General features: G+C 45.9%; 1 protein-coding gene across 1 annotated transcript in view; it reads left to right on the forward strand.

The window, feature by feature from the left end:
* The first annotated feature begins 2,274 nt into the window (after positions 1-2,274).
* Positions 2,275-19,639, forward strand: part of rab11fip4a (RAB11 family interacting protein 4 (class II) a) — a 30,019-nt gene continuing 12,654 nt past the window's right edge. Inside the window, exons 1-6 of the mRNA XM_061712097.1 lie at positions 2,275-2,516; positions 11,173-11,260; positions 13,652-13,737; positions 14,852-14,997; positions 15,124-15,285; positions 18,646-18,780. Coding sequence (XP_061568081.1) covers positions 2,367-2,516; positions 11,173-11,260; positions 13,652-13,737; positions 14,852-14,997; positions 15,124-15,285; positions 18,646-18,780 — 767 coding nt within the window. The 5' untranslated portion in view covers positions 2,275-2,366. The remainder of the gene's footprint in view (positions 2,517-11,172; positions 11,261-13,651; positions 13,738-14,851; positions 14,998-15,123; positions 15,286-18,645; positions 18,781-19,639) is intronic.

The raw sequence follows: 19,639 nt of genomic DNA on the forward strand, positions 1-19,639 counted from the left end.
AGTGAAATTGGGTGAAATATCTGTTTTTATGGAAATAAATGAAACAACAGCTCAAAAAGTCCAAAGGCACGAGGTTACATGGTATCATTCATATGAAATTAAAGTCACTCCATGTAGCGGTTCCATTTCTGACCGTGTGGTGGCAGCATGTCAAAGTTAATGCGTAGATCCATAAATGGAAACACGGGCAGCCGGGTCCTCCAACAGGATACTGACCCAGAACCCACAACTACAAACAGCCAGGAGTGATTAAGAACTAAACACTGGACTACTCTGAAGTGTCCTCCTATGAGTCCTGGTCCAAACCTTGTTAAACATCTGCAGAAAAGATGTGAAACCCAGAGACAGCCGGAGACGTGGTCACGAGGACCAGAACACCAGGTCTCACTGACACGTACTCTGATCACTGGATCCACGGGATCGATGAAAAAGACTGAAACAAATGATCTGCATTCATCAAAAGTTTTTATTTATTTAACCAGGAAGTCCCTTGAGATTAAAATATCTTTTTCGAGGGAGACCTGGCCAAGATAGCACACCATTACAGTTACAAAAATTATTAAAAAAAAAAACAAGTTAAAAACAGACACATAACAACAGACACAACAAAATCCATTTCAGAAATAGCAATTGCACTCTAAAGTTAGTTTTTTTTTATCAGAGCTTTGAACTCTCCCAGGGAGACTAGATCATTAAGCTGTAATGTTCTGAAGATTGTTCCATGACCAGGGTGCAAAATAGGAGAAAGCTGCTCTACCAACTTCTGTGCAAATCCTTGGTACCTGCAGAGCAAACAGCTAGAGGAACGAAAGATTATAACAACTGTTGGTGAGTGATGAGATTACATAGATATGAAGGAAGTTTACCCAGTATGGCTTTGTACATAAAAACATACTAATGCTACTTCCTCCTTAGGCTTAATCAAGGCCAGGAAACCAAATCATAAAGTATACAGTGATGTGTATGGGACAATGAGTTGGATATAAAACGTAAAGCATTGTGATGAGAGTCTAGGGAGGGAAGTGTAGCGGAGGCAGCATGGATGTATATAATATCCCCATAGTCTAGAACACTTAAAAACGTAGCCTGTAAGTGTTTTCCTAACTGCTGAATTAAGGCAGGCCCTATTTCGATAATAAAAACCCAGCCCAACCTTTAGTTTTTTCATTAGGATCTCAATATGCACTCTAAAAGAGAGCCTGTCATCCACCCAAGTATTTGAAGGATAATACTCTTTCAATTGAGTCCTCTCCTAAGGTATGAATGCAAACATTATCTGAGATCTGGAAGCGAGTTCTAGAAAAGATCATAAATTTGGTTTTCTTAGCGTTAAGAACCAACTTTAGACCATATAATGGGGCCTGCAGCTGTTGAAATAACAAATGACGTCACTTTTGCCAGTCATGTGTATGGGGTTGCTAATTACAGATCTCTACAATTCAGTTGCAGATATCTGCAATGTGAATTATGGATATCTGCAACTGAATTACGACTAGCTGTAATTCCAGTTTCAGATATCTACAATTTAATTCTGACTAGTCATAATTCCAGTTTCAGATATCTTTAATTCCCCTCAATTCAAGATATCTACATCGTCCTTTTTAGATATCTTAAATTAAGTTTTGACTAGTCAGAACCAAGTTGTAGATAACTTGAACTGGAATTATGAGTAGTCAAAATTACCTTAGTTATAGATATCTTGAAATGAATTTTAATTAGAGATATCTCAAATTGTAGATATCTTTAACTTCCATTCTGCCTAGTCAAACTAGACGCTGCGACGTTGCGGCCAGTTAGGACAGTCCAATAGAAAATAAAGCAATGGAATTGATTTTGTCGCTGACGCTTGCTCGCATCGCATGCATATACCGTACCCTACGGCGTAGGGTCTGCGTCGATTTAACACAGAACCATAATTCAGGCTTAACTCCGCCGGTCGGAGCTTCCGCCATTTTTTCATAGCGGTGTATCGTGTCATTCAGGCAGCCAATCAGCACAGAGCCTCATTATCATAGCCCCGCCCACTCAGAATCCTGCATAGATAATGAGGTTAGAAACGGTATAGATAAAGACATGGCCCAGAGGCTGAATTTCTAATTTATTTGGAAAAAACAATCAAAAGCTTGTTTTTAAGACATTCAAGGCCTGTTTAAAATAGACATTAAATGCCATAATAATAGGTCCCCTTTAAATGTTAAACGGCTTGCCATACTCCCCCCCCCCTCGATCCTCGCTCCCCGCCCCGCTGCTGTCGTCACATCAGCAGCAGCAGATCTGGAGCAGGAGGACGATGGCGGCCGACAAACAGCCTCCCTTCCCTCACATCTGATCCAGGGGCCCCCCCTGATCCCGGAGCCGCTCCACACATGGAGCCGCGGGTCCCCGACCAGGACCAGCTGCTGCGGGTCCTGCGGAGGCTGAAGGAGGTGTTCGAGGTGTGCGACGAGGATGCTGACGGCTTCATCCGGGTGGAGCACCTGCTGGACCTGGGGCTGCAGTTCGGCCAAGGAGACGAGGTGAGGGGAGGGGAGGGGGAGGGCTGGGGCTCGGGTCCGGGTGAGGAGAGGACAAGCCCGGGGTTACCAGGGGGAGCTGGACCCGGTGCTCCTGCTGGACCTGCAGGACCTGCTCCTCCTGTCATCTACTGTTATCTACTGTCATCCACAAGGAGACGGGCTCTGGAAATGTACTGAATGACAACAAATAGGGCAAGCAGTGCAGTCGAGTTCCTGGTAGAATAAAAACCCCCGACCTGCAGGGCTGTTTATTAGTTATTATTAGAGTATAAGGGCCAGGCAGGAGAATTTTTTAGAGGAGCTACAATTTTGAGAAAAAAGTCGACATTTCGTGAATAAAGTTGAAATATTGAGAAAAAAGTACAAATGTCGAGAAAAAAGTCAAAATGTCAAGATTAATGTTGAAGTAGCTACAATTTCGAGAAAAAAATCGAAATGTTGAGAAAAAAGTCCAAATTTCGTGAATAAAGTTGAAATGTTGAGAAAAAAGTAGAAATGTCGAGAATAAAGTCGAAATGTCGAGAATAAAGTCGAAATGTTGAGAATAATGTTGAAATACAATTTCAAGAAAAAAGTCGAAATGTCGAGATTAATGTTGTAGCTACAATTTCGACAAAAAAGTCGAAATGTTGAGAAAAAAGTCAAAATTTCGTGAATAAAGTTGAAATGTTGAGAAAAAAGTCGAAATGTCGAGATTAATGTTGAAGTAGCTACAATTTCGAGAAAAAAGCCAAAATGAATAAAGAATAAAGTCAAAATTTCGTGAGTAAAGTTGAAATGTTGAGAAAAAAGACTTTATTCACGAAATTTCGACTTTATTCTTGAAATTGTATTTCAACATTATTCTCAACATTTCGACTCTATTCTCTATATAACAATAAACAACAACAAATCTTCCCAAATATTATTTCTCCTGCATGGCCCTAATACTCTTCCATAGTTTCCAGCTTGTTTGGGGCCCGACACAAGATTTGGTTTTGGGGCCCGTATTTTGTAAAAGTCCACAGTGTTGGGGAACGTTGAACCTTTTTTTAAGGTGAACTCCTGGTATTGCTTTAATCTATTACACTTTAGGAAGAACACATGCTTTATGAATGTACAGCTGTAATTTACACCAAACTTGCAAATCATACCCAGCTAGCCACATAATTTACACCGGCTAGCTGTGCTAACATGGTAGCATATTAGGGTAATTTAATTAGAAAAAAAATGCCCAAGAGTAGGAGGGTAAGAATCCATGAAAACAAAAAACAATCATTTGTGACTTTATATAACTGCAATTATGTGTGTGAAAATTCAAAAATTACAAGTCTGTAAGAGAAAAAAACTTTATAATTTCTTCTGTTACGATTCACAAATTTGCAAGAGAAAATTTAAATTTCTGAATTTGAGAGGGATGTTTAGCTGAGGGGTCTGACAGTAGCCGTTTGTTGGCTGTATGTGTCAGTAAAACACCACTTGTGCTGAGAATCCAAGTCCCAGAACAACGAATACAGGGTTATTCTGATGGTGAGTGAGGGCCCGCGTCTTATTTGGTGCTCGTTTTACTACCTGGAGCAGTTTCTTTGGAACGATGGAGAAGGATAAAGCCTGAGCGAAAGAGCTCTTACAGGGAGACGCTAAACACCGGCGCTTCCTCTCTAAAAACCTGTGTCTGTAGACGCAGCAGCGCCATCACGGCTCACGCACCTGAATGTCATGCATCTTCTGGTTTACCGTGTCAGGGGCTGCACAAACCAAGAGTTTAAAAGTTAAAACAACAATTCTGCTGTTGCAGGGTGCAAACATTACACACACACAAGCCTGCGAACCCTCAGTGAGGATCCTCTGCTTATGTCAATGCTTTTTATTGTTCTAATGCTTATTTTTGTAAAGATGAAGTTATTCTCGTCTGCTGAGTCATAGTCTGGTGGAGTGACGGGAGCGTCGAGATGTACTTACACTTCACAGACCAGCTGTAGTGTAAGACTTAGTCATCAACACAGTCTTGATTAGTTTAATTTGAGGCAACAACCTGGTCAGTTATCAGGATGTTGTGTGGACGACGTCCACACGTGATGAGCTGTGGCTTCATGGCAGCATTCCTGTGGCGGCCGTTCACACGACAGTCCTGTCTTAATGAGGTCTGGAAGGTTGACAGGAATAACGATGAACACCTCGTCCACCTGCAACCTCCCAGGATGTCTGCAGCAGAAAAGGACATGTCATGGTCTGTGTGGCGTCCTCCACAACCCTGGTGGTGCTCAGCTTTCCTGAAAAGACCTGCTGAAGCCTCTTCTTCACAAGGCTGGACCACACACACCTTATATCCATCAGCTGTTCAGCTCGCTGGTATAGGAAAGGCAGGGCAAGTTTATTTGTAGCCTATAGCACAATTCAACACAAGGTAATTCAAAGTGCTTTACATCAACATTAAAAGCGGCAAGAGACAATTAAACAGTAAATAACAAATAAAATGAAATAAAATGGTAAGAAAAGAGGCAAAATAATAAAAAGCACAAGTTGTTACAAAGTAAGGGCAGTAGAGTACAGCAGGTACATCTCATTCTTAAAATGGCAAGAATTACGTTTCTATACAGTCAAAACGTACAAAGACCGGGTCAAATACAGTATTAGTAATTAAGTAATAAATTTAGAGTATGCTTAAATAACAAATACAATAAAATGATAAGAAAAGAGGTAAAATAATAAAAAGCACAAGTTGTTAAATAATAAGGGCAGTAGAGTCCAGCAGGTCAGGCATTTAGCTTGGCTGACTTAGCTTAGGCTAATCTGTGATGCTAATTAATATCAAGTTACTTTCATTCTGATCAAATCTGTCCAAACATCTTCATTTCAAATGTCGCTACTAAAATGCCACCGACTAATGACAGTGGAGGTGAGCCGCTGGTTTCTGAGGAGCCGCTTTGAAGCCCGTTTTTCTTCGTGCTGGGTGCACAAAGAAATCTGGCTCCCAGCTCCTTCAGCTGATGCCCGCAGAGCTCCCAGCAGACTTTTACAGCATAATACACCTTTTAACGTGTTCTCGGGAGTGAAATCAATAGTTTCTCACCACTGGCGTCAATTCAGTCAAAGCTAAGGTGGCAAGGTTACGAGTCACAGAACTTAACTACAGTATCAATCAAGATGCCCAGCAAATCACAGAAGTCTGCCATGCAGTCTCACTCACATCCTGCTAACTATGAACACTACACTTTAACAATGTGTGGATCAATTCAGTCAATGCGCCTTTTCGCAATAAGGCTGATTTATGGTTCCGCGTCACACCTGGGACCGAGCTGAGGGCTAGTGGACCTGGAACCTGTGGTCGCTCGGCCAGTCGGGCCAGACGGGAGGATTTAACCACAGGTCCTGAAATGATCCATCCTCACCAATCCCTGCTGGAGGAGCTGCAGAGCTGCAGAGCAGCGAATGTTTGCAACAGAACCTCTAACACCAGAGTCCAGCATGTCGCCTGTCCTTTTCACGTGCTGGTGGAGCTGCTGATGACCTCCTGCCGGTTTTACCGCTGAGAGCGTCCTGCTGGATGTAATAGTGGGGTTTTCCCACTGGAGCAGGGCGGCGGAGGCTCCACATATTGGAGTTTGCAATATATTGTTGTCGACATTTTGACTTTTTTCTCTAAATTGTACTTCAACATTAATCCCGACATTTCGACTTTTTTCTCAACATTTCGACTTTTTTCTTGAAGTACATAATGAAAAAAAAATATTATTTTTATTTTTCTCCTGCCTGGCCCTAATACTCTTCCGTAGTTCATCTTCAGTTAAAAACATGATGCATGTTTCCTCTCTACATTGAAACCAACAAGTGACCCCAGGATCCTGAACCAGTCTGGTGCAGCACAAAGATGCTCTGAATGTGCGACCCGCGGTTCAGAGGTGGAGAACCGTCAACCAGCAGCCCGATGGTCTCAGACCAAACCGTCAGGTGGTCAGAGGGGGGGTCAGACTGCACCTGTGGTTTCTGGGAGGACTGTAAAAACTGATCACCTCTGGTTGTTCCATCTCTGGTGTGAAGAAAACGAGGAAGAAGAGGAGAATAACCGGTTGGAGGAAAGGGTTGACACTCCTGTGTTTCTGCTCATCTGTTTTTCATGCTGTCAGGAGCAGCGTGAGGAATCGGATTGGTTCGTTGGCGGTGCTAAAAATAGCCTGAGAGATGGCCCCCCCGTGCACCCGCTCTGTTTATGCTCAATGAGGGAAGTAATGTTGCATCTAGTTAATGGTCATTTCTCTTCTTTATGCCTCCTGTCGTTCTGTGTGCTCCCAGTCCACCTCTCCATCTATCTATCCAGAATGAAACACACCCCCCCCCGCCCAAAGCTGGTGGAGAGATTTGGCAGCATCTCCGTCTTTCCAGCACCTTCTCGGAGCGTCACACATGCCGGTCGCACCGGTGTTAAAAATATCGCTGTTCCTTTCTGTTAATTTATAGCCAGAGCAGAAGCAGCTCAGCGCTGCATCGGGGAGATGACACACGAGTCACGTTCAGCCCAGGTGGGATCTACCTCACATGGATACGGCTCCGTCAGAGCATCCGCTCACTGCTCCATGAACTGTGCACCTCTTTAAACTTCAGCCTTATAGCTGGTTATGTGAGGATTTAAAATGATTTTGAATAGGGCTGGGGATCGATTCAAATGTCAAGAATCGATTCCGATTCTTAAGATTCAGAATTGATTATCACGCTTTGATTTGATCCGATTTGATTTGATTCCAATATTGATTTGGGTTAGTGTTATTAAAGGAGCTGTATGTAAGAGCAATAATAAAACGAATCATAAAATGACCCCGATATGTCAACAGACATTTAAAAATCATGTTCATTTCAAATACTTATGTCACTGACAACAGCACTCAAGCCAGGATATTCCAGTTTAAAAAGAGGAGTTGCAGCCCTCAACTGATGTTTATGTTGTCATTTTTTGTTTTGGCCTGAAGCTCCACCCTCCACTTATCTCCCAATCACCAAGTCAGTATTGTTTCTGAAGCTCCACCCTCCACCTATCTCCCAATCACCAAGTCAGTATTGTTTCTGAAGCTCCACCCTCCACCTATCTCCCAATCACCAAGTCAGTATTGTTTCTGAAGCTCCACCCTCCACCTATCTCCCAATCACCAAGTCAGTATTGTTTCTGAAGCTCCACCCTCCACCTATCTCCCAATCACCAAGTCAGTATTGTTTCTGAAGCTCCACCCTCCACTTATCTCCCAATCACCAAGTCAGTATTGTTTCTGAAGCTCCACCCTCCACTTATCTCCCAATCACCAAGTCAGTATTGTTTCTGAAGCTCCACCCTCCACCTATCTCCCAATCACCAAGTCAGTATTGTTTCTGAAGCTCCACCCTCCACCTATCTCCCAATCACCAAGTCAGTATTGTTTCTGAAGCTCCACCCTCCACCTATCTCCCAATCACCAAGTCAGTATTGTTTCTGAAGCTCCACCCTCCACCTATCTCCCAATCACCAAGTCAGTATTGTTTCGGTATCCGGGTTGCCAGCTCGGCTCTAATTATCGCAGCCATGGCAGCCTACGTTCCTGCTGCATTCTGCAGCCTACCTGGCAACCTCTGGTCGGGGGGAGGAGGGGGAGGGTGCACGCCGCTCAACAATATTTTGAAAGTGACTGCAGTACCAGTTTTGGCCATTTCTTACAGACAGCTCCTTTAAAACTGTTTTTTGAGTTGTTGCATGAATTATATGACTGTGTAGTTCTGCAACATATTAATACTAATATTATATTGATATTCAACAGCAAGTATTGGCAGCTAATGATGCTGTAAGGACCAATCAACTCCCAGAATGCTGAAATAAGTGCTTTCAGAAACATCTTGTGGGTCAGAATTATCAAACAGATCCAGGGAGGAAACAGAGACGGATGAAATCGTTTTTATTTTTTCCCACTTTTGAGAATTTGGTTTTTAGCCTTTTATGCAAATGTAACCCCAAGACGGTATATAAAGCAAATAAATATAGACAATTTATGCAATTATAACTGAAAACTTTGATGTTTTCATACCTTTAAACATATTTAAAGACAAAAACATGGCACCAGTTATGCTTGTGTCCAACAAAACATTCTTTTTTTGGGCATAAACAAAAAAAATACAAAAAATTGTAATGTAATGATGAAAAAAAATCGATCTTTAGACATACGAATCAATTTTTAGGAATTAATATGAGAATTGATTTAGAATTGGAAAATTTATTTTTTCAACACAGGCCTAACTTTGAACCTTTTCAAGGTTGAGGAAGTGTGTATACAAGGGAGGTTTTCAGCAGCTTGCATTCACAACTACTGATGTTTTACAGATAGTGCTAATGTAGAGTTTTATATTGATACAACCTGGTGTTATAAAATCATACCTGAGGTCTCCAGTGATATATCCCACCTAACGTACAGTACAGACCCTGGCTGTCTGTCACTTACTGAGGCGTGTCTGGATGAAGCTGTGAGGAAGATGAATGTTGATCCGGTGACTGACGGCTGGGATTAATGTAGCCTGTGGCTTAAAATGGTGATAAACTATGAGAGATGACATTTAGCGATTTAAAACCTTTCCAGGGTTGTCTGTGATATGTGAGGTATTAAAGGCGGTGTTGTTCTGAGGAAGTTTACGTAGAGCTGATGAGTGATTGGACGTGGTGACTGCGCGGATGCAGCGGTTACTGGGCACCAGAAAGGCTGTGATTAATGTGTGGTGGGTTCAGCGTGTTCCGGCTCTTCAGCTAATGGGACTGGACCCTGAGTGATGTCCATCGTTGTGACTGATCAGCGGGTGAAGCCTGCTGGACGGTGTGAAGACCCCACACTTAATGTCAAAGTGAGCTGCAGCTGCAGTCCATGATTTCAGTCCAACCGCAAATGAATCAGCAGGCTCGTGAGGTCGCCGGCTTCTCACCTCATAAAATACTCCGATTGCTTTTCTGTCACGGGTGTTGAACACTTTGCATGATTTTTTTATTTCATGCAATAAATTTTTGGGGAGAGTTTTTTTTTTTCTTCTCATTTTGGTATTACACCGTCTTGGACAGTTTGTCTTTGGCAGAGGTGTCAAGTAACAAAGTACAAATACTTTGTTACCTTACTTAAGTAGAAATTTTAGTTATCTATACTTCACTGGAGTAATTATTTTTCAGACGACTTTTTACTTTTACTCCTTACATTTTCACACAATTATCTGTACTTTTTACTCCTTACATTTTAAAAACAGCCTCGTTACTCTATTTCATTTCGGCCTTTAAAAAAAACTATCCAGTTAAATGTCTCCATCAGGATAGAGTGAATTTGGTTGTGGTTGTTTCAGATGTTCTTGTCCAGTTTTGTTCTTACATCCGTTCCCTCAGATTCCTGCAACTAAACTTGGATGTACATTCCAATAAAGGTTAGGATAAATGATAACATGCCTCTGAAGTTTGACTTTTTGCACCATTACAATACTTATAGGCAACTAGTCATCATATCTCCTGCTCTCTGAAACACATGTTAATGCTCAATAGTACACATAAATGGTTCTTTAATATATTTGCATTATACTAAGATGCATTCATTTTCAATGGCTTTTGTCCTTAATGGCTTTTTTCCCCCTTACATTACTTTTACTTTTATACTTTAAGTAGTTTTGAAACCAGTACTTTTATACTTTTACTTGAGTAAAAAACTCGAGTTGATACTTCAACTTCTACAGGAGTATTTTTAAACTCTAGTATCTATACTTCTACCGGAGTAATGAATGTGAATACTGAAGACACCTCTGGTCTTTGGTGTCATAGACACCAGTTTAGGATATTGTAGGAGGCTAGTTTAATTATGCTTTGATATTTGTTTATTCATTGTTTGTGTTGTATTTATTCATTTTTTGTTATTATTTTGTCCTTTCTTTTCTTCTTTTATTTTATTTAAATTTTAAATTTTTATATTTTCTACGGCATATGATATGATATTGTGAGGAAGGGACAGGACTAAATAAGCATTCTGCTTCCTCCTGTTCCCTCTACAACACATTATTTTGCTGTTGTTCTTTATTTCTGGATGAGACTGTTAAATAGTTGTTTTTTTTTATATATATTTTGACGCTTTTAATTTGATGGTGATTTGTTGTTGTTGGAGATAAAGCCAACAATAAACAATAACTGACCTACGCTGACATTTATACAATCATGCTACCAGTATTGCAAGAAGAGAAGACTTTTAAATGCTGTATGTGTTGGAAGTAGAGCAGGAAGCAGAAAACATTGTGTTCAGCTGTACTGGAGGAAGGATGGAGGGAAACATCATTCATGGACGTATTGGGGCTCCTTTCCAAAAGACGCCGTTGCCACATTCATGCCCAAAACTTGTGACGGGCAATTACTTCATCTAAGCCCGACGGTGTGTGTTTATACTTTAAACTTGGCTGCCCGGCGTTTGTTTTCTTAACATAGCGGCACAAAGTCTATTTAATTACAGTTTCATGTGATGCTGAATGTTGATATGTTCTCATTTTCAAACTCAAATGCGTCCGGTGCCATGAAAATGTGGCCATAGTACAAACTTGTGGACCAGCTACCTCGCACTGTGGACGGTTTCTCTTGCATTCTGTAAACATCCCTGTGGCATAGTATTTTCTTTCTGTGTGAAGATTAACCTGAACTGACTTTTGTGTCTTGCAGGTGAAGAAGTTAACTCGACATCTGTGCCCTAATGCTCATGGGAAAATCAACTTCAAAGACTTTTGCCATGCAGTTTTTGCTATCAAAGGTACAAACTAGCAGAAGTTGGTTGTTTTGTTTCTTTCTTTTTTTCTTCCTTCTGTCAATGTTTGGAGATTTTACATAGTAGGTTTTAGGGCTGGGCGATATGACCTCCAATCATTATCACGATAAATTGGGCAGTTTTACCTCATTAACCATAAATGTATGATAACCATTAGCCGGTAACAAAAAAATCTATTTTCTGATTGGCTGATTAGTCGGTAACTCCAGCTCTGATCTGAGAGCTCAGCGCACAGCAGTGTGCGCTGACTCGTTTGTAACATGTTGGAGTTACTGTGCGCTGAAGTCAATTTCTCAGCATGAGAAATACCATGTGTGGCGTGAGAGTGTGTGAAGTTGTTGAAATGCGCGAGTCTCACACTAGACAGCCCTGTTATCTTCTTCATTTGACCCACCAGCCATTTTCTTGGGTTTCCCTTCTCGTTCAGACTGGATGGGTGGAGACGCTTTAAGCCTTTAAGACCAGCCTATCAGCACACAGTCAAAACAGACAAACATAGATGTTTCTTATATGTTTTTTTTTATCACAACACCGACTTTACCGACACGGGAAATTTGACGTCGGTCAACGCAGTGAGTGTTGGTAGCGATTTTTAGTTTATCACCTAGGCCTAGTAGGTTTATTTTTCAGAGCGTGAACTGAGCTCAGAAGTCTTGAACATTGTGATCCCCAGAGCTGCAAACATTGAGCCGCGTTGTGACGTCAGCAAAAACAGGATGACATTATTTAAAAATGTCATAAATCCAAAATTAAAAAAATAAAAATAAATGTCATAAATCCATATTTTCACATAACAGACTATGGAAAGCATATCAAATGTTGAAAGTGGGACATTTTTTATGGTTTTATGAAGAATATTAGCTCATTTTGAAATTTGATGCCAACAGCACGAGTTGGGATGAACGACAAAAGGCTGAAAAAAGAAATCACTGCGTAAGAACCTAGTTGACCGTTACATCCACAAAGGAATGTCAATGCTTGGTCGTGAAGAAAAGCAATCAGCTCATCAGCACTCAGTTCAAAATCCTTCTTTTCTACCGGGAATGAACAAGTGATAACTTCTGGGAATGAAAAGTGTTTTCCAGGTTTTTAGATCAGCATCTGCTCTCATCCAGATGAGGGAAGGTCTTGCACCTTTTTAAGAAAGACAATGTTAAACAACATACTACATCTGTTAAAACAAGAATCAAAGTGCCAATATTTTGTCCATATACATCAGATAAAGGAATGCAAACAGGAATAGCCAAAAAAGTCATCCTATCATCCTATCAGTTTGATGAGACGGACTCAGCACATCCCAACAGTCAGTGTTGGCAGTTAGAAGTCCTTATTGCTCTTAAGAGGTCAACAAACTCATTGACTTCTCATATGTTAAATTATTAAAGACAGAGTCAATTGAACGCGTCAATATAATTGGCATGAAGTAGTTTTTTAGTGTTGGTTGGCACCATTGAAGGTGAGGTGAAACATCTGGCGTTGTTAAGAGAGAATAAAGTCAAATCTGGATAATCACACACTTTATGACACTTCATGGCAGCGTCGGACCATCACAGCTTAAGCGTTGTCCCATCTAATGTGCAGCCAATCGCTGCCATTAATCACATTCAGCCAGAAGGTCTTTACGTTTAAGAAATAACGCGCCTGCGCCTCCCTGCCGTCACCAGCTGCAAACATTTGGCTGCAACATGAAAGGAACCTCAAATTCAGGTGGAACAATGCAGGTTCCCCCCTGACCGTGCAGCTCTGGGCCAGCTCTAACCCTAGGATTCTGGAGGGAGGATGGGCTTTTAGCCGACCTGTGTCTAAATGTAATGCTGATGTAATGTTATGGACTTGGATACGGCATTATGGGTATTGGGGCATCGTTCGTGGATACTCCGTCTATACAAGCTTGGTCCACAACGCCCTCAAGTAAATCGGATTAATTCCAGGCCAGAGTTGCTCTTTGTCACGGATTGTGTTCATGCGGATGGATCCGGTATGGTAGTGGCACTTTCTGCCGATGATGTGGTCCTGTTGGTTTCATCAGGTCGTAATCTTCAGCTCTCACTGGTGCAGTTAGCGGTCGAGTGTGGAGCAGCAGGGAAACTGCAGACCCTTGTTTACCACAGTTTAAAACACATGAAAATGTCCAAATAAGATTTGCTTTGTTGATTTCTAAACATGTTTATCCAATTGAGTAAAGGCACATAGTCGGAAAAAATGTGTGAATTGCAATTGAGTAGTGATGGTCAGAAACCAGCAGGAAAAAGGAAACCAGTCCAGTACAGATCTGTTGTCCAGCACTTTAATTTATAAAACACTGCATTCAGATTATTCTTTCTTTTGTTTGTAAAACACATTTTTCTTTTTATCTTTGCTTTCCTTTTCTCGTAGGTTGTGAGGAGTTACTGAAGACAGCTGCAGGATCTCGTGTGACCTCCCGTCGTCAGTCTGTAACTGACAACGGTTACATTTACCAGGTAAAGACTGACGACCTTTACTGGGTAAAGACCGGCCACCTTTACTGGGTAAAGACTGGCGACCTTTACCAGGTAAAGACTGGTGACCTTTACTGGGTAAAGACTGGCCACCTTTACCAGGTAAAGACTGGTGACCTTTACTGGGTAAAGACTGGCCACCTTTACTGGGTAAAGACTGGCCACCTTTACTGGGTAAAGACTGGCCACCTTTACTGGGTAAAGACTGGCCACCTTTACTGGGTAAAGACTGGCCACCTTTACCGGGTAAAGACTGGCTACCTTTACCGGGTAAAGACTGACGACCTTTACTGGGTAAAGACCGGCCACCTTTACTGGGTAAAGACCGGCCACCTTTACTGGGTAAAGACCGACGACCTTTACTGGGTAAAGACTGGCCACGTTTACCGGGTAAAGACTGGCCACCTTTACCGGGTAAAGACTGGCCACCTTTACCGGGTAAAGACTGGCCACCTTTACCGGGTAAAGACTGACGACCTTTACCGGGTAAAGACTGGCCACCTTTACCGGGTAAAGACTGGCCACCTTTACCGGGTAAAGACTGGCCACCTTTACCGGGTAAAGACTGACGACCTTTACCGGGTAAAGACTGGTGACGTTTACCGGGTAAAGACTGGTGACGTTTACCGGGTAAAGACTGGTGACCTTTACCGGGTAAAGACTGATGACCTTTACCGGGTAAAGACTGACGACCTTTACCGGGTAAAGACTGGTGACGTTCACCGGGTAAAGACTGGCCACCTTTACCGGGTAAAGACTGGCCACCTTTACCGGGTAAAGACTGACGACCTTTACCGGGTAAAGACTGGCGACGTTTACCGGTAAAGACTGACGACCTTTACCGGGTAAAGACTGGCCACCTTTACGGGGTAAAGACTGGTGACCTTTACCGGGTAAAGACTGACGACCTTTACCGGGTAAAGACTGGCCACCTTTACGGGGTAAAGACTGGCCACCTTTACGGGGTAAAGACTGGTGACCTTTACCGGGTAAAGACTGGTGACTGGTTTTGAACACAGGTTAGTTTTAAAAAAATATAATTTTTTTTCTGCCATGTCTTTTCTCATTGATGTGTTGTGTTTAATTTTGTTTGTAGAATAATGAGGCGAAGCTCGGCCCCCCCATCATCATGTGTACGCGATCCTACCCAGAATGCAGTGGCGCTGAAGCGGAGTGTGACATGGACAGCAGCAGTGAAAACGCCAACAGCTCTGACATGTTGGACACATCCCAGAATGAAAGGTGGGTTTAACCACGGCAGGAAGTGACCTGCAGCCATGTGGAGGACAGTCAGGTTGGACTGGAGACGGGTCTGTGTCACTCAAGGGTTCCTCTGTCCTCCTTGTCTTGGTGAAACCCTTCTTCTAGCCACCTGAACGGATCAGCGTCTGCTTCGGTCATCTCTGGGGAGGAGCAGTTTGAAGACTACGGGGAGGGGGTGGACGTGGACTTCACTCCCAGCAGCCCTTGTCCTGAAGATGACACCCGCACAAATGGCTTCTCGGACCTCGGTTCTTCACTTCCCTCCAGGTTTGTGGCTGCTCTGGAAATGCACCCTCAATCACAAGCACGCACTTTTAAAACATGAAGGAATACGCCACCAGTAATACAAATCTGGGGCTGATGCATGCTGGGATCTGGGGGAGGTGACAGAGACAATACACCTATGCAGCACACCAAACCTCCATCTGCTACCCACAGCCGCTTATTGCCAGGGATGAGTCTATCCCAGCTCTCCGAGTGAGAGGGGGGGGGGGGGGGGCAGGTTGGCAGGCTGAAGCACACCCGGGAGGAAGCTGAGGAACACACGGCAGGAAGCTGAGGAACATCCGGGAGGAAGCTGAGGAACACCCGGGAGGAAGCTGAGGAACACCCGGCAGGAAGCTGAGGAACACCCGGCAGGAAGCTGAGGAACACCCGGCAGGAAGCTGAGGAACACCCGGCAGGAAGCTGAAGCACACCCGGGAGGAAGCTGAGGAACACCAGGCAGGAAGCTGAGGAACACCAGGCAGGAAGCTGAGGAACACCCGGGAGGAAGCTGAGGAACACCCGGCAGGAAGCTGAGGAACACCAGGCAGGAAGCTGAGGAACACCAGGCAGGAAGCTGAGGAACACCCGGGAGGAAGCTGAGGAACACCCGGGAAGAAGCTGAAGCACACCCGGGAGGAAGCTGAAGCACACCCGGGAAGAAGCTGAGGAACACCCGGGAGGAAGCTGAGGAACACCCGGGAGGAAGCTGAGGAACACCCGGGAAGAAGCTGAGGAACACCCGGGAGGAAGCTGAGGAACACCCGGGAAGAAGCTGAGGAACACCCGGGAAGCAGCTGAGGAACACCCGGGAAGCAGCTGAGGAACACCCGGGAAGCAGCTGAGGAACACCCGGGAGGAAGCTGAGGAACACCCGGGAGGAAGCTGAGGAACACCCGGGAGGAAGCTGAGGAACACCCGGGAGGAAGTCGCGGGACACCCGGGAGGAAGTCGCGGAACACCCGGGAGGAAGCTGAGGAACACCCGGGAGGAAGCTGAGGAACACCCGGGAGGAAGCTGAGGAACACCCGGGAGGAAGCTGAGGAACACCCGGGAGGAAGCTGAGGAACACCCGGGAGGAAGCTGAGGAACACCCGGGAGGAAGCTGAGGAACACCCGGGAGGAAGCTGAGGAACACCCGGGAGGAAGCTGAGGAACACCCGGGAAGAAGCTGAAGCACACCCGGGAGGAAGCTGAAGCACACCCGGGAGGAAGCTGAAGCACACCCGGGAGGAAGCTGAGGAACACCCGGGAGGAAGCTGAGGAACACCCGGGAGGAAGCTGAGGAACACCTGGGAGGAAGCTGAGGAACACCCGGGAGGAAGCTGAGGAACACCCGGGAGGAAGTCGAGGAACACCCGGGAGGAAGTCGAGGAACACCCGGGAGGAAGTCGAGGAACACCCGGGAGGAAGTCGCGGGACACCCGGGAGGAAGTCGCGGGACACCCGGGAGGAAGTCGAGGAACACCCGGGAGGAAGTCGAGGAACACCCGGGAGGAAGTCGAGGAACACCCGGGAGGAAGTCGAGGAACACCCGGGAGGAAGTCGAGGAACACCCGGGAGGAAGTCGCGGGACACCCGGGAGGAAGTCGAGGGACACCCGGGAGGAAGTCGCGGGACACCCGGGAGGAAGTCGCGGGACACCCGGGAGGAAGTCGCGGGACACCCGGGAGGAAGTCGCGGGACACCCGGGAGGAAGCTGAGGAACACCCGGGAGGAAGCTGAGGAACACCCGGGAGGAAGCTGAGGAACACCCGGGAGGAAGTCGCGGGACACCCGGGAGGAAGTCGCGGGACACCCGGGAGGAAGCTGAGGAACACCCGGGAGGAAGCTGAGGAACACCCGGGAGGAAGCTGAGGAACACCCGGGAGGAAGCTGAGGAACACCCGGGGGGAAGCTGAGGAACACCCGGGAAGAAGCTGAGGAACACCCGGGAGGAAGCTGAGGAACACCCGGGAGGAAGCTGAAGCACACCCGGGAAGCAGCTGAGGAACACCCGGGAGGAAGCTGAGGAACACCCGGGAGGAAGCTGAGGAACACCCGGGAGGATGCTGAGGAACACCCGGGAGGATGCTGAGGGACACCCGGGAGGAAGTCGCGGGACACCCGGGAGGAAGTCGCGGGACACCCGGGAGGAAGTCGAGGAACACCCGGGAGGAAGCTGAGGAACACCCGGGAAGCAGCTGAGGAACACCCGGGAGGAAGCTGAGGAACACCCGGGAGGAAGCTGAGGAACACCCGGGAGGATGCTGAGGAACACCCGGGAGGAAGCTGAGGGACACCCGGGAGGAAGTCGCGGGACACCCGGGAGGAAGTCGCGGGACACCCGGGAGGAAGTCGAGGGACACCCGGGAGGAAGTCGAGGAACACCCGGGAGGAAGTCGAGGGACACCCGGGAGGAAGTCGAGGGACACCCGGGAGGAAGTCGAGGGACACCCGGGAGGAAGTCGCGGGACACCCGGGAGGAAGTCGCGGGACACCCGGGAGGAAGTCGCGGGACACCCGGGAGGAAGTCGCGGGACACCCGGGAGGAAGTCGCGGGACACCCGGGAGGAAGTCGCGGGACACCCGGGAGGAAGCGGAGGAACACCCGGGAGGAAGCGGAGGAACACCCGGGAGGAAGCTGAGGAACACCCGGGAGGAAGCTGAGGAACACCCGGGAGGAAGCTGAGGAACACCCGGGAAGCAGCTGAGGAACACCCGGGAAGCAGCTGAGGAACACCCGGGAAGCAGCTGAGGAACACCCGGGAGGAAGCTGAGGAACACCCGGGAGGATGCTGAGGAACACCCGGGAGGAAGCTGAGGGACACCCGGGAGGAAGTCGCGGGACACCCGGGAGGAAGCTGAGGAACACCCGGGAGGAAGCTGAAGCACCTGCAGAGAAGTCACACGAGCCCATGGTGGCAAACCGGAAACCTCGTAGTCCCCGAGCCTTTGCTGCGTACGTGGTGTTGGGAATGCAGACCCGGACTAACCACCAGCTGCTACACGCACAGAGGTCCGCTGAAACAAACAACGCCAAGACACCTTCATTAGAAAGGAATAATTATATTTAGTGACATATCAAATAAAACATACTCTTATATGGTGGTAAAAGTTTTCTGTGGCTGTAGCAGTTTTTTTTAAGCTTACTTAGACAGGACTGGGGGGGCAGGTTTACCTCGGGGGGGTTGGGTCCAGATCCTGATGACCCATTTAAATGAAGTGGTCATCACCAGAATGAATGCACTGGTTCCTGAGGACCTGGACCCAAGAACACTGCGAAGGTCCATCTAAAAACTCTGTTATGCTACAGAAACATCAGTGTTGCTCCAGTGGTTTTCATGGTTGCTGGACTGATTCCTGCGTGGTTTGTGGTTCCAGTGCGGGTCAGACTCCTCAGAAGATGCGGCATCTGTACAACAGCGACCTGCTGGACGTCTACTGCTCTCAGTGTTGTAAAAAAGTGAATCTCCTCAACGACCTGGAGGCTCGGCTGAGGAACCTCAAGGCCAACAGGTAGAGCAGCTGGTGTCGGCACAACCTTTACTCAACTTAAACTTTACTGTTAATACAGGGCCAGGGAAAAGGATGGGAGTTGTTTGGGATTTATTCTACTTTAATGATACATAAAATGTGATCTGATCTTTAAGTCACAATAACAGACAAATGCCATGTGTTTTATTTGATGATATTTTTTGTCTTTATTTAACTTACTAATAAAATAATATCTGGAAAGATCCCTCCATCCATCCATCCATCCATCCATCCATCCATCCATCCATCCATCCATCCATCCATCCATCCATCCATCCATCCATCCATCAGCTCTCTCATCCATCTATCCATCCATCCATCCATCCATCCATCCATCCATCAGCTCTCTCATCCATCCCTCCATCCATCCATCCATCCATCCATCATCTATCCATCCATCCCTCCATCCATCCATCCATCCATCCATCCATCCATCATCTATCCATCCATCCATCCATCAGCTCTCTCATCCATCCATCCATCCATCCATCCATCCATCCATCAGCTCTCTCATCCATCCATCCATCCATCCATCCATCCATCCATCCATCATCCATCCATCCATCCATCAGCTCTCCCATCCATCCATCCATCCATCTTTCCATCCATCCATCCATCAGCTCTCTCATCCATCCATCCATCCATCCATCCATCAGCTCTCCCATCCATCCATCCATCCATCCATCATCCATCCATCCATCCTTCCATCCATCCATCCATCCATCATCCATCCATCCATCCTTCCATCCTTCCATCCAACCATCCATCCATCCATCATCCATCCATCCATCCTTCCATCCATCCATCCATCCATCAGCTCTCCCATCCATCCATCCATCCA

This window comes from Cololabis saira, chromosome 21, assembly GCF_033807715.1.
Source record: "Cololabis saira isolate AMF1-May2022 chromosome 21, fColSai1.1, whole genome shotgun sequence".
NCBI classification, from domain to species: domain Eukaryota; kingdom Metazoa; phylum Chordata; class Actinopteri; order Beloniformes; family Belonidae; genus Cololabis; species Cololabis saira.